Source organism: Phalaenopsis equestris, unplaced genomic scaffold (assembly GCF_001263595.1).
Source record: "Phalaenopsis equestris unplaced genomic scaffold, ASM126359v1 Scaffold232767, whole genome shotgun sequence".
Classification (NCBI taxonomy): domain Eukaryota; kingdom Viridiplantae; phylum Streptophyta; class Magnoliopsida; order Asparagales; family Orchidaceae; genus Phalaenopsis; species Phalaenopsis equestris.
The window spans coordinates 29,133-53,626 of NW_018250729.1; the positions used below are offsets into that span (position 1 = coordinate 29,133).

Consider the following 24,494-nt stretch of genomic DNA (forward strand, 5'->3'; position numbering starts at 1 on the left):
GAAGAATATTGTCAACATATATTTCATATGAAGAGAGTTGTATCATTTTGGTTGCAGATCAAGAGACTTGGATTGGTTTTGTTGAATTGAAAGCCATATTGGCATAGATGAACAGAGGTGTTAAACAATAATCTTAGAGCCTGTTTGAGTCTGTAGATGTTGAGTCCACAAAACTTGGATGTTGCCGTGTATAGATTGTGTCTTGGAGTTGGCCATTTAAGAAGGCGTTCTAGAAATCAAGTTGAAGAATGTCCCAATTGTTGGGGAGAGCAATGGTGAGTAGAATTATAATGGTTGGCATTTTGGCAACTCGACTAGAGGTTTCATTGCAATCTATACAAAATCTTTGTTTGTATACTTGTAGGACAAATCTTATTTCGTGTTTGGCTATAGACAAGTTAGTATGTTGCTTGGTTTTATATGCCCATCTACAATCCAGGATGTTGTGATGAAGGGGGAGAGAAACGAGTATCAAAGTGGTATGATTTTGAAGACCTTTGACTTCAAGAGACATAGCAAGTTTTCAGTGAGAAATTTTTTAGAGCTTGGGAGAAATAGCTAGGAATAGCGGATGGGGAGATAGACTTGCATTAAGAGTACTTCTTCGGGTTTGAGAGAGCCGGTAAGAGATCTGGTGATTATGTGATGTCCGGTAAGAGTAGGTGGTTCAGATAGAGTGGGCTGAGGGGATGATGGGTGAGGAGCCAAGTAGTGTGATGTTTTGGGTAACGTAGGGTCAGGGAATGGAGATATAGATTGAGAGGGGTTAGTATTTGTTGTGGAGTGTAATACCCAAATTCCAGAAATAAGGTAAATAATTAGGCAAATTTTAAAAGTACCTCTAATTTCGCACCCCTCAAAATTTAATACTTGAAATCGATCAATTCTATGTAAGACTATATATGAATTACGAATGGTTTGAGAGATGAAATTCAGAGGTAAATGTTTTATTAGCTTAATTTATTCTTTAATTATTTCTTAATCATGAATCAACACCGTAACCAACCGAATCACGCCATTTTATTCACTGCTTTCAGTCGAATAGGACTTCGAAGGTTCAAAGATTCCTCCCCTCCTGATTTTCTCCTCTCTCCCGCGTCTCCTCCTCATGTGATAGCCTTCCTACCCAGCTGAAGGGTCTACAACCCTTGTTACAGTGTTGGGGCACGAATGCAGCAGCCGTGCGCACGTTAGGGTGCTGCAATATGCATTTCAGGGTTTCAGAGCAAAATCGGTGAGTGTGAAACCCTCTTCCATGCTATTTGAGATATTTATTTCCTTCCTCTAACATCTGTTTTGATATTTGTTTTGATTTTGTGGACTTTATCATTTCCAATAGTCATCCGAGGCCCCAAAATTGTATCAGGAGTATCGAATGTGATATATGAACTTCCGTAAGGGCTTTAGCACAAAATAAGCAAAGGAAGAGGGAAGATTTGAGGTGTTAGGAAGAGTAGAGAAAAAGATAGGTGGTTTTGGAAGGAAGGATTTATTTCAAGAAGCCCATTTGAGATATGTGTTGACATTTAAAATATGTTTTTTGGTTAAATCGCGATACGAGTTAGGATTTCATGAATTCCTATGATGCTCATGAATTCACAGGTTGTTTATACGAAGAGGCAAGCTTGAGCCAAGCGTGTGAGAACTCGTCGTAGAGCTGCTTCGTCAAGTGAATTAATATTGTGTTAATTTTAAAAAGTAACCTTTTGTATTTTTATGTGATTACGTATTCAACAATATTGCATTTAAACTTCTTACGTATTATAGATGAATGTCTGTTTGAAATGTATGAATGTCAGTTAATTTCTTTGACGATATATATGATGCCACTATGTTATGATACATGTGACTATGCTTATAAACTAATTGTCTGCAGGTATTCATTTGTTATAAGTCATCTATGTAATATAAAAAATGTTTATGAATGTTTGTTACAAGTATTATGATTTAAGAAATATCACAAATAATGATATGGGTAGACTATTACATGAGTGCTTGCAAGTACGTTATGCAAGGATTTAATATTCACGACTCCTGGTGCTCAGGCGATGACAATTTTGGAATCATTTTGATCAGGCGTTGACAGAACGTAGGTAATTATTGGTATTATGAGAACCATTGATATTTGTTATGTTGAGGGGACTTAATTCGTATCGATAGTTTATATGGCCTTTGGGGCAAGGTGACGACCCATGATATAACAGATCATAAAAATAATTAATGTCTATACATTTACAAATGACATTACTATGAAATGACATTGCTATGATAAACAAGTTATAAATATGCTTTTAATTATACTTACGATAACATAGTTATGATATACATGTTTATACAACAGCCTTGGCTTCTACATTACACGTTCTTTTCATATCTATTAGATTCTAGCATATTGTGACTTGTGTGTAGACATGTACAATTACATACGAGCATACACGTTATTTCTTTTTCGTGTATAAAATTTTATCTTAGTCTTGATTATTTCTCTGAACTCGTTGTTCACTCTTTGTTGTTGTCTCGCAGAAAATGGAAATGGGCACTAGGGCAAGTAGTCGGGTGTAATTTGTATAGTTTTGCATTGTATAGTTTCAGGAGCTTGTACTGTTTTGAGTATGTATTTTATTTATGTTGGATTTAGCAGCTTTATATAGTTCATATGTTTTGATGATATGATTTTTCATGCTTCTGAATGTATCAATAAATGAATTATGAAATGCAATGTATTACATATGATTGCGGTAATTTAGTTTGATTAATTCATCACCCACTTTTTAATTTATGTTTGCTCTGATACAATAGATTCTGCAAGTCAGGACGAGTCTTTGTGAGAATTTAGTCTAACCGAATTGTCCGCTTTCGTTGCACCTCAGCCTACCCTTAAAAGGGAAATCTGTTAGGGTGTGATAGAAAGTGGTATCAGAGAATGGTTATTGGATGAAAGGAATGATGAAAGTGTGTTGTATTTTGATGAAAAATAAGATCAATTTTGAAGTGATTTATACAGAGTTTGAGGTTGATGAATCTGGAATGGGTATCCCATAAGATTTAAGGTATCATGCATGCACATCAAGATTATTATCTGATTAATTTTATTTGAATAATAATTTTTTGTCAATATAGATGAATATTCCCGAAGAAGAATCAGAAAGTATTAAGGGTCAGTTTCTTAGACTAATTGGAGAGAAAAAAGTAAGATCAAAAAATACTTTTAAAAAAATGAAAATCAGAACAAGACAAATGAAGACATTAGAGCTACTGAGTTACAAGGCATATTGTAATTGATATCACAAGTAGTTTATAAAATGACAGTCGTTAAAAGATCCTCAACCAATACAGGGCACATATCTGAAACAGGGGCAGAAATGAATCAAAACTTGAAGATATTTTAGTCTTTCAAGCCATTTTCATTCAAGGGTGCTAGTGACCCTACAGTTGCCAAAGATTGGCTATTGAAGAACAAAAAATTCTAGTGGTACGATATGTCCGAAAAATAGAAAAGTGGTTCTAGCTACTCTCATGCTAGAAGGTGAAGCAGGGAGATGGAGGCAGGCGCAATATAGAGAAAAATTTCAGCTGACACCTCTTCCACAGATTCAGTGTGATGAATTTGTATAATTCAAATATTGATTTATTCTGCCCTCAGTCAGATTATAGTTGCAAGACAAATTTCTCAATTTGACTAAGAAATCCAAAATAGTTAAGCAATATGAGACGGAATTTACTTCTCTATCCAGATATGGACCTCATTATGTTAACACCTGGGAAAAAAAATATCACAAAATTATACGTGGTCTCAGAAATCATTTGAGTTTGGCTTTAGCACCATTTGAAATCAACAATTTCTTAATGCTAGTTGAAAGAGCCAGAAGAATCCAAAACAAGTTGAACTTTTTCAATCAGAGTGGGAATCTCACGCAAACAAGTGAAAGGCAAAAGGAATTTGAGAAAGGCTAGATAAAAGATAAGCAGAAGTAGCCTTAGGCAGACAAGTCATTTTGTGAAAATTGTGGAAAAAGGCAATTTGGGCGGTTCTTGTTTTGTTTAGGAAAATGCTATAAATGTGGACAGCTAGGGCATACTCAAATGAACTCTCCGTAGAAAAAACAAAAAAGAAAAAAGGCAGCAGGCCACTGACATATCAAATTATAGGGACAACCTAAAAAAATTTTGGAAGGCAGCCAGTCCAATAAATCTCAGTTTTGGGAAGCCTTTAACTCAAGCAAAGGGTAAAATTTCAAAGCACAAAAATGAGCAATTACTAAAAGCCTGAGTTTTTGCAACTATGACTCAAGAAGCCAAAGAATCGAAAAAAAAGTTGTTATAGACATGTTTATGATTTAAGATCAGTTTGACACGATTCTTTTCGATTTAGGTGTCTCGCGTTCTTTTATTTCTGATGAGTTCGCTGACAGTTTATATGTTGATATTATGTATTTTAACTCTGTATTGTGTGGTTATGCCTTTGAGAAATGACTTTTATGCAGCAGAAAATGTGTCATACATATTAATATTCATGACAAGAAGTTACGAACACAATTGATTATCATATTAATTCAGACTTTTGATGTCATATTGAAGATTGATAGGTTGGTAAATTATTTTGCTACAATTGAATGCTGAAAAAAGGCGAGTAAAACTCAAACCGCCAGATAAAAAGTCATTTTATATTTTATGTGATCGAAATGCACAATCTTCCCAGATTAGTGCGGTAAAAGTTCAAAAAGATTTGTGAAGTGGTGAACTAGCATTTCTAACCAAATTAGAAGTTTTGAATAAAAATGAGCAAGAACTGAAAAGCATTCCAATAAGGGTGTGACAAGGAGTGTGTTGGTGTAATGGATTTTATTGGTTAAAGAGATGGAGGGAAAGAAGGGATACAATTCGTAGTTTGATCTAAGCATTTATATCAGTTGTCTGCTAGTATGTGATCAAAATCATTATAGGTTGTAGGCTATATATGTGATTTAAGTTGGAGATGATGTGAGTTGTTGCATTTGAATCTAGATGCCAATTGAGTGAGTACAATGGAGGAGCTATTAGTCTTTCGAGTAGTGGGGGTGCTAGGTTGTAGTTGAAATTGATTTGATGCCAATAATGAAAAAAAGAGTGACCTTGTTTGCCATAGATTTGGCAGATCGTAATAGATCTGTGGCCTCCCTTGCTTTGTGGAGTCTGACAACTGCCTCGTCCGGTAGTAGTTGGTGTTTCTCGTTCCCTATGGCATGAGAAGTAGAGTTGTTGATAATCGCCATTACCACTTAAGGCTATCTGATTGATTGATTGATTTTTGTTAATAAAATAGTAGAATGATGTGGATCTCGTCACTGCACAACAATAACTAGATCTCGTCAAGACTTACAAGATGAAGCTTAGTGTGAATTGACATTTTGAAGGCTTGATAAGCAGCGGGTGTGGCATTCAACAATGTTGTCCACGAGGGCCATGATATCGAATAGATAGTGAGTCAAAGTTTTGTTTTGTATTGAGATGTGGTATAGTTCTTATTTAGTTGTATCCCACGAGATCTGTTGGAAGTTTAGAGCCTTCTTTCAATGTTGGCTCAAATGGCAGAACAGGTAGGAAGATTTAGAACATAAGATGTTAAGAGTATAGAGTAGATGGTAGCAGCTAGGTTATAGTTGATGAGTTTCCATGTGTTGTAAAAGGGATTTGGTTGAATTGTTCCTGCAACATCTGTGATAGGACATAAATTTGACCCATTCAAAAACACTCCAAAGTCGTTAGCCGAGAAGAGTTTTAAGATATGGGCTCTCCAGGTTGGGTAATTGTCGTTGGAGAATTGGTATGAATAATTGACCTGATGTTGGTCATTAGGAGTTTAAAATGAGAAATTGCAGGCTGTCCCAGAATTCGAGCTGGGTTTTATCAATGAGTGACGAGGTGGAGGAATGTTCCATTGGACTGAGGTAACGACAGTATGGAAGGAGGAATCTGATACCATGAGAAATCTTGAAGCAGGGCACAAACCAGGAAAAATGCAGATATGAAGAAAAAGACTATAAAAGAGAACAATAATGATAAGTATACAAAGATATATCACAGCATTTATTGAGACGGTGGAAAAGAGTGGTTGTGATGCAACAGGTTGTTATTGATGAACGCTGATTGTGCTGGCTTAGTCGAGGTGGCTGCACTTGCCAGCTTGCCTGAACCATATGGTTGACATTGATGATGGGCAGGCTTCTCTTTATGTATTTAGATTTTAGATTTCTTAAGAATTAAGGTTCTATAATATCTCCCTCTTTTACTAGGATTATCATTTCGCAAGCTTTCAAGATAGTTCAGACTATAAATTTGTTGGGTTATATCCATAAATAGCTCCAAATCTTCAAAAACAACTACATTAAGAACAGTTGAATTAAAATTTCTTGGGGAATTTATATGCATACCACATAATTATTATGTATTAATATATCTAACACCTGAAATTTAAAATTTTCATGCGTAAAGCTTAAGAGTTTAATATTACATCAAAAATATCATTATTGACAACTATTTAAAATTGACAGCACTATTTCATGCATAGGTTTATGACACCAAAGTGTTATAAATGTAACTATAAAGTTTATTTATTAAATATGCTAGTACATAGGAATTGTGGTATGAATCTGAATTTCCCAAAATTTATATAGACCATATTTTGGTCTCCTAAGTTTTCAGCCTTGAGAATTCAAAATGCTTCAACACTGTAGCAAAATCTATGTTTGTGTATTCATAACGTGCAATATTTTCTTTTGTTTCTTTCATTTTCTGTTGATTCTACTCCGCTAAGCAATGCAAGTTATGCAAATGTAAAGATTCGGGATGATAACACTTTAAAAAGGTAGCAAAGGAAATATCAACTAATCACCAACTATAGAAATTTGTTTTCTGTTTAGATCTTTTAATCCTATAATTAAACTTCAAACTTGCAATGAAACACATATTAATAATTAATTTATTACGACTTTTTGAGTTGGCTTTATGATCTCCTCAACCTTCACCACAACATAATTTAATAACTATGCTTTGGGCAAGTTTTTTAGTACAACTCCTAACCATATTATCTCATTCATGCATTCTTCATATGCCTACCACATTGATTTTATCAACTATGCATATAAGTGCAACTTTTACCCCCTAGTATATATACAATTTAATCCATCTATTTTTTTTTTTCATTTTCCATCCTCATGATATTACTCCCTATGATACCAAAGTTAACTCAAACAGCAATAGGAAAGCAATTAATATTACTGAAGGGCAAATAGGCGGTTATAACTAACACACTGAAAGGGAAATAACGACGGATACAGACAAACACAACCAAAATTACATCCAAGGGGTGGTGTCGGTTATAGTTTGGGAAGGTGGCGGCAAGGTAGGGAATGTAGAGCAGCGGGTAGTACATCATTGAAGCAGTAGGTATTAGGTGGGCTGGACAGCAAAGAAACAATGAACAGAAGCGGTTTTGGGTGGCTAGAATAACAACTAGACTATGGGGAAGGGGTTCCAGTTGGTTGGGATAGCATATATGTGGCAGGGAGGCGGTGCAGGAGGGCTGCGACAACGGCTAGATGGCAGAGAAGTGGTTTTGAATGGTTACAACTAAAGCTGCAAAGGGGCATTTCTGGTGGCTGAAAGAGCAGCCAGGCGTCAAGGGAATTGGTTTTCTGGGCGGCTGGAACAACAGCCAAGGGAGGGGAATACTGTTGGAAAGGTGGACCGTAGAAAAATAGCCAAGTAGGGCTGTTTTCAGGTGGATGCAGTAGGTATGGTGAAGGTGGCAGAGAAGGAAAAGATGTTGAAACAGGGAAAGTTGAGGATAGTCACAACCTAAGAACAAGATACAGTCGGAGCAACACTCCCATTGGATACAACCCTAGAAGTAGAAAATCGAAGACGTCCACAGCTATCCAAACAAAAAACTCACCAAAAACTTAATCCAAAACATGAAAAAAGCACATAAATAGTACTAAGGTAATTAGGAGTGGGCCAACTCTCACAAGCAGTAAACCCATGTAAAGAAGGTAGGCTGACCCACAATTTACTGTTCAGAACTGATCCATGTGGCCCAGCAACTCCCACTCCAACGTCTGGTTCAAAATATTTACTCTTGCGTTAGTGGGAGTCACGCGATTGTTGTCGTATCAATGAAGCCTGCATCAAACTCTCAAGGTTAAGGGAGCTTCGACGGATCGAAGCTTCAATGTCCTCATAGTATAAAGTCAAGTTGGTCATATTAAAAGTGGCCAAAATGTTATTAATTCACGGTAAATAAATCATGCAGGCGTTATCATTCCAAAGCACATCCTAGTAGAATAAATATTTACACTCTTTTGGCACAAACTGAGCTGGATCTATATATAAATGTAGATTCTAACCAAGTAACCGTCGAACCTTTAAATTTGTAATGTGCTTCTCCCAGCCCTCATTATCGGTTGGGCGTATCTATAAAACAAGTATGTCAAAAGGAATTACGTCTAGAACAAAATCTACGGCAGGCTGAACCACACTGAAGTGTAACGACTCAGGAGAAGCCTTTTCTTCTTCTCTTGTAGGTGCTAGATCCCATTATAAGATTTTCTCTCCCACCAAGCTTTTAAGGTAACGCTGTGCTTCATCCCTCCTGTCTGGACATATGTTAGTGGGTATACCGTGGAACTGCATTTTATAACTGAATAACTCCATCTAGTTTTCCAGAAAATGCCCCAAAATGGTTTCATCTCTGACATGTTGGGCCTCCCACAATATAGGGGCAACTCATGAAGCCAATTATCTATCTGAAAGTTTATAATTCTCCTATGTGGGGTGGTCTTGTGTCGAGCGTCGGTTTTTAGAACTTAGGTCCGTCCTGGACCATTTATGTTAATTCTATTGGAGTGTCTCTCATGGGCTCTCAGCCTTAATTACGTACTTTCTCCCTCATTGGGTACTCCTTTGTCCTCACCTTCTTAAGTGTACCATGTCATTGCTCATTTCTTTAACTTCTCACTAATCAGTGAAAAGAGTATTGTTATCCCACCTAACCGACCATCACCCCCTTGGCATACAACTCTAGAGGCATTAGCGTTGTAACAGTTATTGTTTTCCCTTTCAATGTGTCAATTGTAAATGTCTATTAGATTTTTCAGAAATATTATTTATTTACTTGTTTTTTTGGTTAACTTTGATATCAAAGAGCATAATCCCCAAAATAGTCTACAAAAATTTAGGTGCCAGTGACATGAATTTTACTTGTGAGAATGCAAGTATTGCTCAAAGTGATGAGAAATGGTTGGCAAACGAGAAAGAAGGGGACATCATCCACAACATAGACCAAGGTCGCTAATGCGAAAAGATTTTGATGATCCTGAGAACAATTGAGAAGTAAAGCAATGAATAGAATTGACCCAGTAGACTCAAGTTAGCCCAGTGAAGAGATGTGCTAATGCCTTGAAGGGAGATGAGGCAACAACAAACATATCGAGGACTATGTGAGGAGGAGCCTATAGTGAGTGAAGCAAACCTCATGCATCGAGGATGCGGAGTGAGAGCATGGAGACATTGCAAGTTCTTAAAAATTTATCTAGTATAATTGGTGGCAAACTTAAAAAGAGGCATTTCATTGGTATCAAGAAACTTTTTGTAGTTATTTCTGCATCATATGCTGAATCTATAAACATCAATAAAATTGCCTAGGGAAAAGCATGTGTTTCATTAATTTCAAGTATCTTCATATGAATTTTTATTAGTTTTGAGAAGCTATCTAGTGCCATGAGAATTGATTTAATATTTATTAAGGAAAAAAGAGTGACAATTATGTTTATAACATTCCAATACGTGTGATAGAGCTTAACAAGCATTAGAAGAAATGCATTGAAAGAGTTTCAATCATTGTAAGATTACAAACAGATCAAATAATTAAGTCTGTATCATTTTGTATTGGTTATAAGGTTGCTCAAAGGATCAAGGGCAGGTGTTTTGGTATATGCTATTTATCAATAACAAGCCACAATCAGTGAATCATCTACAAAACAATTGGAAAGTCAAAATCTTGGAGGATAATTTAAATGCAAGGAAATTGGGATAAGTAGTACAAAAAACAAGTATAAGACATGCAAATTCCTTGGGTTTGAAATTAGAAGTATCAAGTCAATATTCTTAAGATATCATCACAAGTAATTGTAATAGGTTTAAGTATCTTAGTTCTATTATAAGAAAAAATGAGGATATAAAAAAGAACTTCTACAGTTAAAATTAGGTGATTAAAATGGAAAAATATTTACGTATCATGCAAAAAATATAGCACGAACACTTGCAAGTTTATTTTACAGAATGCAAAAATCTCAGAATAAGAAAGAATTGGGCAATAAAAAGTTAAAATGTCAGGAATGGATATCCAGAAAAAATGTGAAAGATGGACTGAGAAAGTAGCCCTTAATGAAACTTTAGACAATAAATAGCATAAAATTAGAAGGATTACAAAAAAAAGAGGTATTTGTTGTAAAATGATAACAAAAAAAATGGAGCACTTCAAACAATACTCAGAATGAATGAATGGAGAATGTAGATCCGGAAACTAACCAAAAGTGCCAGTATAAGGTTAATGATGTAATGATAAAAAATTTCTTCCTATCAGACCATGTAATTAAGAAAACCATCAATGGATGTGCTGGCTTGCTGTAAGAAAATTTATAGAATGTTTTTGGCAATTTTGTGAACATGAAACAAAAAATTTAAGTGCTAACAACACTGAGAATCAATGGCATCAACTAAACGGAAAAGACTTCAATTGGCCTTTTATTAGCACTTTTATTTTCCCAGTCCCAAACACCATAAAGAAATATAAATAGAATAGCAGACAATTGTTGGATAACACGGCAATTGGAGCCAGTGTCAAAAAATTTCATCAGGAATGGATCAACTGCATGATATATACAGAAAAACTTTTGCAAGTCTGTACGAAAGTGCATTTTTAAACTGCTTTTCCACCTAAAAAAATTAAAATCAAGGCATGTTAGTCATTTGAGCCTAAATTTTTTCAATGTAATACCTTCTTCCGACTCCGACCCCACATAGTGGGTTAAAGGCTTCTTGTTGTTGTAGTTAACTTAAGATGTGTTTATTTTGTTAAATAATCAGCCGTACTGTTCAAGTTTAGAAGATGCATCTTCAGGAATTCATCCGTCACTCATCTATCATACCCTGATTTCTATTCTAGCATTGACATATGCATCCAAACTAACCTATATCAGCAGTGGTAACAGGTGTATGTATAGCTTCTGGTTGATTATGCTGGTTGTCTACCTCTTAGTCTAAGCATCCATGCCTTCACTCTCACATTTTGTTTACCTCAGTCTTAGCAGCCTAGCATGTAATAGGCATTAAGAGTTACAAAGTCTGGATGGTAACACATGACATCCGCTAGCTTTCTACATCCCCAAATACTAAATGGAACCAAGCATTATTAAAAGGGACTCCAAATCTTAAATAAGTATAAATAGCATAGCATCCAAAGTGCATCGAGGACGGAAAAGCAGTGGTGAAATGATATCATAAGCATGTATAAGCTATATAAGCTTTTTGTATCTACAGAACAGTCTCACCTCCAAGGCCTTCTCTTCATCATAAATAAATTTTGGTAACTTCCTCATCAAATCCTTCCTGTCAGCTCCAGTAAGAACTTTGCTAATCTGAAATGCCAATGAATCCGTGCAGAAATTAAACAGCAGTTTAAGCAAGACTACAAATATATAAAAAGTCAAGACAAAGGTTCAACCACCTCAGGAGCAAATACACAGCCAAGAGTTCCAACAATTAGTCCTCCCAAAACAAAGCCCCCAATGAAGACACCTGCACTGTTTGCTCTTTCATCCCTGAGGACGTTAGGAAAGAATAAAGTAGCTAAGAATAGATTGGCAATCTACTGTAAACAGTCTGGAAAGACCTACAAGTTTATCGCACAAATAGGAGAAATAACAAGTTGAAAATTAATAGATAAGAAGATATATATGAACTTCATTCAATAAAATTTGAAATTTAAGAACTTTATTAACATTTAGATCTCCAAATAATACACTGCAACCAAATATATTGCAAAATGGATTTGATTAAACTAGTCCTACTATAAAATAAATGGGAAGCATAAATATTTTCTCCAACTTAGGCCATAGGTGATTCAAAAAATCAATAATATCCTCAAGTTTGAGCGGGGAGAATTGCATTGAAGGGCCTAAAACCTTATTATCAATGGCCATAAGTATGCAACCGTACAAATAGAAGAGGGTCAGAATAAACATGAATCTTTACAAATTAGAGCGATGAACTTTGTAAGAAACCTTAGTCTTCAGGGAAAACTTGGTTATAAAATTATGCGGGAAAAGCAACACGAGGTGTGTTTTAAGACATAGGCTCTGTTTGGCGCAACTGCAACTTCTCAGCTTCTCAGCTTTTCAGCTGCAACTGCGCTGCCCCAAGAAGCTGTTGCAGGAAAGCTGGTTGTCTGTTTATTGCAGTTGTTTCTGGAAAAATGACCAGTGTGCCCCTATTTAATAAATTTTTTTTTGTAACAAAAATGTGACACCAATATAGTTGATATTTTCATAATTATTTCATCAAGAACATCAATAGACTTTGATAGGACAAAGAAAAGTAACAGACCAAAAAAAACCTAATATAAAATAATTTCAACGGGTACCAAGACGCACATTCAGGCAAAGCAACAATATAAAGACCAAATAATCATTCTTATAAGCAGTTAATAACCAAGCAACATTTTTGAAGGTCAAATTTCAATGCACCAGCAACCCAAAATTTTCAACGTTTTCAAAATTAGATACCCAGGTTCCGAACATTTATGTTATAGGAATTCATCCTTCACTTTCAATTAATTTCCTCATAAATTGCATATTTTTAATGAGCAAAGGTTCATTAGGGAGAAACTTTTAAATTACAAAAAACTAAAGGAGCATTTGCACACATACCACCCAACTCTTATGTATTAACATATTTAACACCTAAATTTTAACTTTTACATTTATAACACCCAAATCTTTCAATAGCAAATCAACAAAAAAACACCACTATTTCAACTTTAAGAAAATAAAATACACAATTCAATGCATATGTAAGGTAGTATGTATGTAAATATAAATTAAAATCAGAAAATATGCACACAAATATTGAAAAATTAGAAAATCAGCACATATATAATCCAATAAAGGTATCACACATGTAGACACATGATAAAATCAGGAAAATCTGCAACTTCACACATTCGTCAAAAATTATTGAGCTCCTCCCATGTGATTTTCAGTTCTGTAAGTAATATTAAAAAAATTTTGACAAGAATTGTGGAAAGCAAAATTGCACTAGATGAAACCTAGCCACCTGCAGGAATCAAATAAACATCCTATGGCAAATTTCACAAACCATGAGTTGGAATCAAATCATTTTTTTCTGATCATAAACATCACTTAAAACACTTAACCTAAGGCATGTATTTCAAATTCTAGATGATTTAAAACATAAATCCAAAGTAACCAGACATGATTCAAGAAGAAGCCCACTTGCAAGTTGTCACCCTGTCGTTGCCTACTAGTAAAGCTTCGTTCTTCTAATTGAATCGTTGAACAACCAGAATTCACTGAAACCTACCTCAAAAATCCCTAAATTCAATAAAATCCATTGAATACATGCGGTCATTACCAATGTATACATGAAAAACACAGAACCGCATCCACTACTCGACCATTAACTTCTATTAGTACCCACACTGCAAATATAAAAATCAAGAAAACTTATTTGCATTTTTCAGTTTCAAGCAATCAACATAGCCCTTAAATGAAATATATATTAGCAAACAAGACTTGTTATCCAGCAAGGATAGAATCACCATGTGCTAGACTCAAATTATTTAATGAACAAGCATAAACTAAAATAAAATACCATAAATCAAAGAACACAAACACAAAATCCCAAATTACCTTCTGGAGGCATTTTTATGTTTTTTTCTTCATCCCGCACAGCAACTTGCGGCATCCACAAAATCCCAAATTAGCTTATCGTGAACAATGAGCCATATGCTCAAGTCAAAAAAATATGCAGAACGGAGAGGCATATAATCCAAATATACCAACCCCATGATGCTCACGGCTTAAAGAATATTTATATGCCCATCTCAAGCATATATTATTATTATACATTACCTCTCTCACGAACCATGCAAACATGCATTAATAATTGGAAGATTTACATACATACCACTCAATTCATATATACCATGTTTAGTGTCTGCATTGAAAAGTTAGAAAAAAATATTATGTTAAAAGGTCCATGCCTGGATTTGCCTGGATTGGAAGGAGAGGTCTAATGAGCAATTAGCAGATTCAACTAAAAAGAGGAAGTTAACGAGGATTAGTATTGACCTCATTTTCAGTGAGGTCTTAGTCTTCTACTCTTAGAACCCAGGATCTAGCTTTAGAAGTTCCTTGTTGATCATCCTAGTAGACTAGTAATGGAGCCCACCTCTCATAGAACTTCGAGCCACTTCTTACTGATTGACTGTGCATGTCAATGAAGTAGGATGCGTCAGACATGTAATTGTAAGACGAAGAAGAGAAAGCCCTCTTTCTTTTAGTGGTGTTGTTCCGACTACTAGTTAATGTCTTCGCTTTCAGGAGATTGGTCATTCAATCGATGACAGCTAATATCATAATAAAGATAAGAACTCATTCTGCATTGACTCTTTCTTGAACATCTACTAAATACTAAAAAATAGTGAAATTAGTTGTTTATTTCTTATTAGCTAATTCCCGTGGAATCAAATGAGAATCGACGTCCCACCTATCCAAAATTTTGTTTGAGTGTGAAAAAGATCTCACATTTTCTTTCTTTATAGAAACATAGGTTTTTATGTTCCGACTTTGATCTTTCGCGCTTTGGTTTACCGTTTCTGCCGTGGATCTTCTCTCGGTTAGGTTCTCCCCCTACCTCTCCCTAATTCGTTATTTTCACTCTAGATAACTAGCTATCTCTTCTACAACTCCGCTCTGACCCTCCGCTTAACATTTTCCTTACCTTACGGTACACTAGTTTAATCAAGCCTCCTATCCCGGAAAATCTCGTTTCATAGTGAAGTAGGTTCCTGTTGTCACGGGTGTGGGGCACTTTGGCTGTCTTAACCTAATCACCGCAAAGGTAAGCGTAGGTACAAAGTATATAAATCGCTCAAATCTGACTGAAAAAAAACCGAAAAAGCCAACTCTCTCGATCGGAAAAGAATCAATAGGAAAAGAAAGAATCGGAATCGATCGAGATCTTTCTCGAAACAAACAAAGAAAAGAAAGATGAAACATAAAGAATGGATCAAATCAACCTTAAAGGGGGCTTGCTTAAGAATAAGAAAGAGGAATCTTCTGGAAATATCATGGAATAAGGTTTGATCCTATTCATGGGGATTCCGTAGATATTCAATTCCAAAAAGAGAAAGTTCGACATAATTGGGATTTTTTCGTAGATTGGATGCAGTGACTAATTAATGATCTGGCATGTACATAATGAAAACTTCATTCTCGATTCTACGAGAATTTTTATGAAAGCATTTCATTTTCCCAGAACGTATCAGAATTTTTGGCTTCTTCTGATGATTGATTCAACCTCTGATAAAAAAGATAGACCTTGGTTCTCTTTCATCTCTTCAACAAGTTGAGTAATGAGCATAACGACCCTCTTTTTCCAATGGAATGAGCTTTTCGGTCAATTTCCAAACGAAAATTTCAACGCAACGAAATCTTTCAATTTCTTCTTTGACTATGTTCAACTCTATGTATTCCTCTATCCGTAGAGTACATTGAATGTACAGAAATGGCTATAACAGAGTTTCTGTTATTCGTATTAACAGCTACTCTAGGAGGAATGTTTTTATGTGGTGCTAACGATTTAATAACTATCTTTGTAGCTCCAGAAATGAGTAGTCTCAAGCACTCAACCCTTAGTTACAAGGGCTAAGGACTAACATGTAGAGGACCCGAAAATGAGTTCCTACAGGATCTGACAGCCATAGGTGAACCCTCCAAGACTCGAACAGTCGTGAACGCCACAAATCACGCACTCACTGCACCACACACGATGTTGACTTGAATTGACCTAATCGTCGGCAAATTTGTCTGGACGACCCCGGATGACGAAACGGACCACACCAGTGCGTCTGCAACGTCGAATTTAGCTAAAAAGAACACCCATATTGTTATGGTTTCGCACACGAGCAATTAACACAAAAATCGATGCACATTTTTAATTAGCGGTGTGCAGGCCCGGGCTCATCCTAAGTTCCACTCATATTCAATTTGAGCTGGACTCGGGTTGAACATGGGCTAATCACCAGCTCACATAATTTTGAATTTCAAATTTCAAAATTCAAACAAAACTCGTCTTAATTGAAAATAATTTGGTGTTATATTTTTCCATTTGAGCCGGCTACATCAAAGGAAACCATTTAATTCCCCGCCAAAGCTTTAACGTAACGGCTCCCTCGACTATACTAATTGGCCTCATATCCTCTGCGACAGAACGCTTGATTCGATCATCCCCTCGCTCGCAGCCCCGCTCTCAAGAGATCCCACTCGATTCCTTCCTCCTCTGCACCGAACCCCACATGCCTGCCTTCCTTTTCCAGACGCAGAAGAAGCCCCATTCGATACCAGCCTCCCTCTTTTCCAGATCAAAGCCCTCTCGCCTCACCCGCTCCTCTCTGCAAATCGAAGACTGAACTCCCCCTACTCTCTACACCGAAACCCATCTCTCCTCTAGGCATTCGGCTTGCCATCTCCCTAGACAGAAACCCTCGCCTCCCTCCTCTCTCACGGTCGAACAGCCTCTGGCCAAGCTTTCCTCTCAAGTTGTCCTTCCTCCCTGCTTCTTTAGTTGCGAGGCAGCGAGCTATGTCTTGAAGTGAGTTTTGAATACGTTGCAACCTTTATTCGACGTTCCCATTTAGAGTTCTTTCAGGTATTATCCGTTTTTATCCTTCGGGGATGAGTGATAGCTTTCGACTTTCTTTCCCCAAACAAAGTTTTCAATTCTGAGAGAAATTTTTATTATTTATTTTTTTTCTTGCTTGATCCCTGTTTCACACACCATCCTGCAGCACTCTTTTGATTTACTAGCCGATAATATTGTCTAAGTGAATCTCTTTTTCTCGACCCGTGCGCTGAATTAACTTGACTACAAGAAGGATTTAACTCTGGTAGGATTTAGCAAATCGTGTAAATGCAGAATTCCAGATTAAAAATACTTGAGAGGATTAATGTGAGAACTATTTCACATGACAGCTCTTAAATCACGCTTCTTGATAAACTGTTTGAAACCCTGCCTTTGAAACTAGGATGCCTGAGAAGAAGAAATCCTTGAGTTAAAGGTGTACTTTACTTTTTAAAAGTAAAATAGTGGTGATGAGAAACATTTGGGTGGTATGTATTTGTAAAAATCAAAGTTTGGATGTTTTTGGTGGTATATATGTAAATGCTCCTAATTTAAAACTGGTTATTGGACTTGATCGATTAAAACTGACCTTGAGTTCAGGCTTGTAATTGTGGTTTTGTTGAACAATGTATTTTACACTGTATAAACTATTTGCAGGCAGTATTTCTAGAATTTTTTGTATATGAATTTTGCAGTGAGAGAGTAACGTAAAAGCTATATACTATCACGAGCAACTATTGCGTTCATTGATAGCCTTAATTTTACAGGAAATCTGCCTACATACTACTCAATTTCATAAATATTTGCTTATCTAACACCTTGGCGTTAATTCTTACATTTTTACAACACATTCTTATATTTTCTGCATGTCGGAAACTTAAACCTTACATTTACACCACCCAAATCTTTAATTTTACAAAATAAATACCTTCGTTTCTTAACATGAAGGGAATTTTTTTTATGCTTAGAATTTATTCACTTCTTTGGGACTGATTTTAATTCCTATTTGGAATGGTGTAAACACCAATCTTTTAGGCTGTTTTACTGACTTTAAGGAAGAGAATTGTGGACCTCTCAGGGGAGATTTTACTTGCTGTTTTTGCTCCTATTCAAACGCTATTTTGAGCTTTTAAAAGCTGCTATTTAGAGCTCTTAAAAAAACTGCTTTTCTTTAAGCTTTGAAGTGTTGTTAAAAGCTTGCAAGAGCCGTTTGAGGTGTAGAATCATTGTATGCTGCTATTAGGAAGCTTAGAAGTGTTGTTGAAAGCTTGCAAGAGCTGTTTGAGGTGTAGAGTCACTGTATGCTGTTATTTAGAGGTAGTAGAAGTGTTGTTGGAAGTATAAAATTGTTGTAGGCTGCTGTAGGTAGCCCTAGAGTTGCTGTCCGGAGGTCCTATCTATGTCCGGAGTCTTAGGAAGCTGTAGAGTTCCTGTTCGGAGTTCCTAGCAGCAGTCCGGAGTCGTAGGAAGCTGTAGAGTTGCTCCGGAGGTCCTAGCCGCTACCCGGAGTCGTAGGAAGCCGTAGAGTTGCTATCTGGAGTTCCTAGCCGCTGACCGGAGTCGTAAGAAGCTGTAGGATCACTACCCGGAGCTCCTAGCTGCTGTTGGAAGTCGTAGGAAGAAGTAGGATCACTATCCAGAGCTCCTAACTGCTGCCCGGAGCCATAGGAGATCATAGGATTACCGTACACACTTGCTAGTTATTGTCCGGAGCAGTAGGAGGTTGTAGGATCACCGTACATGTTTGCTAGTTGCTGCCCGGAGCCGTAGGAGATCGTACGATCACCGTACACGCTTGTTAGTTGTTGTCTGGAGTTGTAGAAAGTCTTAGGAGCACCTGCTTGGAGTTTTTACGTGCTGTTACTAGTAATTTACTACTTATTTTGCTACTTCTTGTTTTTCTATTTTTCTGCAATTTATTTAAATTCCTACAAATTATATTCTTTTTTGTGAGCTAAACACGTAGCAGGGATAACAGCAGCAGATACGTCACGTACACAGGTATATTTCATTTATTGTTATTTTTTTTACTGCAATTTACTCTTGCTCTAACATATCATTCACGCGCTGATTGCGATTTGATTTTCAAAACAAAGCAATTTTCAAAAATTAAATAACATTTTTAAAACAAAAAAAACAAAACATAACACGTATTTTTGAATTTACGGGAGCCCCTCGGATGAGGTAACCCACGGTTGCTAACGAGATCTCTCCGATTTAAATGAGCTTAACAACTCGTTTAAACTAAGAAAATTCAAAAAAAATAGTTGTACCGAAACGAGAAAACCGTGGGATCCTAACCGGTGTCTCTTTAATCAATTTTAATCCCTCCATAATGCTTGAATGACAACAAAACCAAAACTTTAGAACACACCTGGTAAAACCTTTTGAACCTTAGAGTTTAGGCTTGTTACTTCGACGATGAGCTTGGAGCCATCTTTGTGGGCAGCACGACAAGGAACTTGAATCGAGCAACAAGAGGATCTTCTTCAACAATCTCTCTCATTAGAATTAAACAATAACAACCATAGGATTTCAAGGTAGTTCGCCTAGCGCGAAATAAATTCTTACACCCTCTTTAGGCACCTGTGCAACCATGTTGTATAGTGTAAGACCTAATTCGCTTTACTTTAGGTTCTGAAGTTGTCGTTCGTTACGATGTAAACCTTCATCTCTTTGCGAGCTATTTGCATAATCGGATATTATGCAAATGTAAGTCTCAAATAATAAAATTGGGAAGACTGAACAATTGAATAACATCGTCTACGAAAAACAGCCACACTGTAGGATAGTTTAGGAATTCACCGAGGGTTCTCCTCAGGATCTGTGACATCCCTTACCTTTTCCTTCCTTTGGACTCCTGAAAATAATTATTCCTATTTAAGCCACTTTCACTTACTTTTCCACGCCCTACCGTGAAATCCTAAACCTCGAATTATTGAAGACTAGTACCCCTGATCATTATCGAAAATTTTCTCAAGTGCCCGCAGTTATTTGGGATGTAATTAACTATAGGGTTTGTCTCTACAAAGAACTTAGAATCCAGGTAAAACAAACTCTATCTAATCTTTGTATTAGATAGAGGAACTTGTCGGTCACACATAAAAGGTTCGTAGACCAAACGGATGTCACAAATCTCTAAATTTGTAGGATTGGGTCTATCGCCGAGGTATATAATTATCGCCGCGGTATATGACACGATTACGTAAACTATTGAACGAATGAGATTCATTTGGTCTCATTTTTCAAAAAATTAAAACACTACTTTCGAAACTCAAACTATATACCTCTTTTATTTAAATTAAATTTAAAAAATTATTTTTAAATCTAAAAAAAAAGTTAACCGATAATTTCTGGCAACTCCGATGGGGACGAGTTCCTCTCTCCATTTTGATCAAAAAATTTTGTCTTCATACATCGGTAGTGTGTCAATGTCCCTCATGGACCAAACTACCATTCTTCCGTTGGCACGCCTCGCTCATTTCTTTCTTAGGCAGGTATAGTCAACTTCTTTGGATTGAGAAGTCGTTTGTTTAATCATCCTTAAATAGAGGGGCTCTAGAATCTTTAAGGTTTACTATGGGTTGGACCCCCAATAGGTGTGGTAGATTAGGAGTGGTCTATCGAAGTGAGTCCGACGCGAAGCCGACCCCCTCCAAATCTCAGGTCGGGTCCTACGCTTTATTCCTCTTCGATTTTGACTTGTTGTGAATGAGTTAACACTAAAATTCACTCTCACAATCTTCCATTTAAACTCCAAATAAAACGAAATTCCATCAAAATTTCAAAGCGAAACAAATCACAAAATTTGAGACAAAATTCACATGAATAAATTTTAAAAGATACTTAGTTCATCAGACAAGTGCGTTAACTTGAGTACTTTCGCTGAAATTACAAGGCATTGGACGTCACTGACTTCCGGAAAGTTTTTTCAAATGACAGGAACAATTTCTTCACCAAACTTAATCTTTTCTTTCGCCACCGGAATGGAGTTTGCTATTAGCAAGAGCGAACTGCCTGATTTGGCGATCATTAAGTTTGGACCAGGATTCGATGATATTGAAGCCAAACTTGGAAATGTTGTTGTCGCGATAATGAAATCTGAAACGGAGAAGTCCGTCGAGCCTGCGGTGGAGTTTAATTTGAAGTTTGCTAAGGAATTCCTCCTTTTGAAGAGGGTGTTGATTGAAAAGAATTTTGTTGTTGCTGTAAAGTCTGTCACTATAAGTGTAGGGACCGCTCCCAGGACTTTTTCTGCTTTTGTCACTAGATTCACCGCTACTACACCAACTGTTACACTAAACAAAGGGAAGTAGATTCTATATAAAGAAGTGTCAATCGATGTTTTTGCCACACCGTTTTCCGTATTCGAGATTGGATCCAACTCAAAGTCCGTGCGACTAACCAAGACAAAGAAAATGTAGAGGAACTAGAAAATTCTAAGGGGCGAGAAGGCGAAAGCCACAAAGTTGACTACTACTGACACCGCCCTCCGACTAGATGAGACAGGATTACATGAGACCTCACCTCTACTCATGGGGAGTAGGTTTCACCTGTTGTCTGCTATCTACGGAGAGGATGGAGTTTATGAGGTTGCTACCATAGTACCGCCGTCATCTCTCCATAATAGTCTGAAGCCAACGACGACATTCAAAGAGAAATCTGAGTAACAACGGTGGATAAAGGCAAGTATCAGTACAGATTCAGGTCGAGCAGCCTCAACAGATCTACCAGCAACTACAACAGTACAACCAACAATATCTGCAACAGCACGATCTACAGCATAGCCAACAATACAACCAACAGTACAGTCAACAGTCATCCCAGGATAGGCCATGTCGGATGGATGAAAGACAGAGTCCATCTGTGGCTGAGCAATTGAACAAAATATATTCTTTCAGAGAAGAAGCTATAGCAAAGATGTTTCAGGATTTGATTAAGAATCTCAATTTCAGATTATGAGAGCCAAAGAGGCCGGAGGAAGTCGACAAAAAAAGCCATCCCAACTATAGCACCTACCACAGACGCTCGAACACACTATAGAGAATTGTATCAGCTTCAAAGAATGACTTGAGAAGAATTTCAAATACAGGAACATAATAATTCTAGAGTATTTGACAGAACCTGAAAGATTTCCATCAATTACAAAAGTGCCATAAAAAAGAAAGAGCTTCCCAACCTCCAAAATCCACAAAGATAAGCACATTTCAAGTTCATTCATTCCAGAGGCCACAAAATCCAATTCCAATCATTCTAGAGCCCGCTAGTCAAAAGAAGGTCGATCGAGGCTGCATTGGAAAGGCTTCGAGCCGACATTGCACGGTTGTGTGAAGAACGAAGAAAAGATACGGTGATGAACCCTACGATCCGTCAGATTATGTGATAGAGGAATTCACAGAAATCAACGTTGTTGAGGTCAGAGTCACCTTATCCTCGCGCGATGTTCTTTTTACCCACTGAGGAGAAAGCCGCGGATGAGTTGTAAAGAGTCATTCAACAACATGATGAACAGATCAATCAGGTGAAGAAACAACTAGAAGAAATGATGTCTACGATGACCACAATTCAAGGACAGTCACAATCCCACAAATGACAGCTCCAGAAGCAAGCCGGTCATAAATTGTTTATATTACAGACAAAAGAAAAGAGTTTACTTCTACTGACAAATACCAACAATAGAAGAAGGATTCAGTCCAAAGCATGATATAGAAGAAATACATTAAAGAAATGGTGGAACAACAAAAGAAGCCCCGACTCAATCAGAAGAAAGAGCATTGATTCTAAAGGATAGGCCATACTCGAAAGAATTTGATGTTGTACAATACCCCAAGGGTTTCGTACCACCGTCGTTCAAGACATTTGATAGAACAGAAAACTCCCGACAGCATGTTGCACACTTCCGAGCAAGTTGCTGCAACACAGGGGGTAGTGATGCGTTGTTGTGTCGTCAATTTGTGAGTAGTCTTTCCGAAATACCTTTTGACTGGTACGCCGAACTACCCAACGGCTCAGTGAAAACATTTGTAGAATTAAAAAACCTCTTTGTTAAGTGAATCAATGAGCTAAACACCATATCACCGTCGGTGATTTTGTGGTGGAGTGACAGAAGCCAACCGAAACATTGATGGACTAAATTCTGCGATGGAGAAATTTTAACATGAAGTATAAGCCACAACTCTAGGAGCAGCAAGCAGTCGAAACCCTTTTAAGGAGCATTCATGGTCCAGTACGTTTCTTACTCAAGAGATTCACCATCAAGACATTTGAGAAGCTGCTTAGCAAAGTCGGGAATCTCCAAGAAGAGGCTACGTAACTTGGTTTTCTAAAGAAAGCAGAGGGGTTGGAGCCAATGAAAACATTTGAGAAGAAATTTGGGATCATTGCAGTGGTCGACAGAGGCATGCGACCGTTGCAAATGCAAGCAGAACAACCTCGACAGACCTACCAAAGTCCTCGAGGGAATGCTCAGCAGAGACCTTACCAGATGGATGAAAGACAAATTCCAACCATGACCAATCAATTAAACAGGATATACTCTTTTGAAGATGAAGCAGTCAAAAGATGTTCCGCAATCTAATCGAGAAGCCCGAATTCAGGTTACCCAAACCAAGGAAGTCGGATGAAGTCAACAAGAAAGGGCACCCGAGATATTGCCCATATCACAGGTTCATTAGACATACTATAGAGGAGTGCTTCAGTTTCAAAGATTGGCTTGAGGAAAACTTCAAGAATGGGAGCAGAACAATCCCGAAAGAATATCTGAGAGAATCTGAAAGGGGTTTTATCAATATGATTTCGGTCGATCCCAGTGATCCGTATGACTCCTACGCAGCTGACAAAGGATGGAACATCTCTTGATTACTATTGTGCAACTTTTGTTGTCGAAATGGATGTTAGTGGTAACAATGTTTGTCTGTCTCTTCCCTCCCGCCGCAATAAAATAAAGAAAGATTTTGTTGTTTTTCAGAAGTGTTCAATGTTTGGAAAGCACGAATAACAAAACGTTCAAAGCTCAACGAAAATTCAAAAAAGGGGTGATCCAAGATATAAATTTTAATATTTTGATAATAAATAATGATTTCGGGGGAAAATGAAATTAATATCCTAAAAATAGGGTCCTTCACTTTAAAGAATTTAGACTGGGTCCTAAATAAATTTCAAAATAAAAATGTGTGCTTGAAATGCAAGTAATTAACTAAGGATATCACGAGACTTTTAATCTTCTGCCAAGTAACTGAATTCTGACTTTCAAATGAGTTATAATATCTCAGGATTTGTCTTAAAAAGTATTTGAGAATTTTTAAACAAGGGAGTTCAGACATTCAAAATCCTTATAGTATTCGAAACTTGGGACCCGACAATGGCGGTAAAAAAGCCAATAAGCAATTACAATTGACACGCTAAAAGGGGAAACAAAAAAAGGCATTCGCACAAATGCCCCTAAGGTTGCATCCAAAGGTGGTTGTTGTCGGTTATGCGAGACGAAGGAGCATTGGTGAGGGTTGTTGTGGCTGGAAAGTGGCATGGAAATA

General features: G+C 37.0%; 1 protein-coding gene across 1 annotated transcript in view; it reads right to left on the minus strand.

Moving 5' to 3' along the window:
• The window catches only part of LOC110038407, a 58,901-nt gene that overhangs the window by 2,946 nt on the left and 31,461 nt on the right, over window positions 1–24,494 (minus strand). Inside the window, exons 3-4 of the mRNA XM_020743249.1 lie at window positions 11,765–11,858; window positions 11,589–11,675 (exon numbers count right to left, since the gene is read on the minus strand). Coding sequence (XP_020598908.1) covers window positions 11,589–11,675; window positions 11,765–11,858 — 181 coding nt within the window. The remainder of the gene's footprint in view (window positions 1–11,588; window positions 11,676–11,764; window positions 11,859–24,494) is intronic.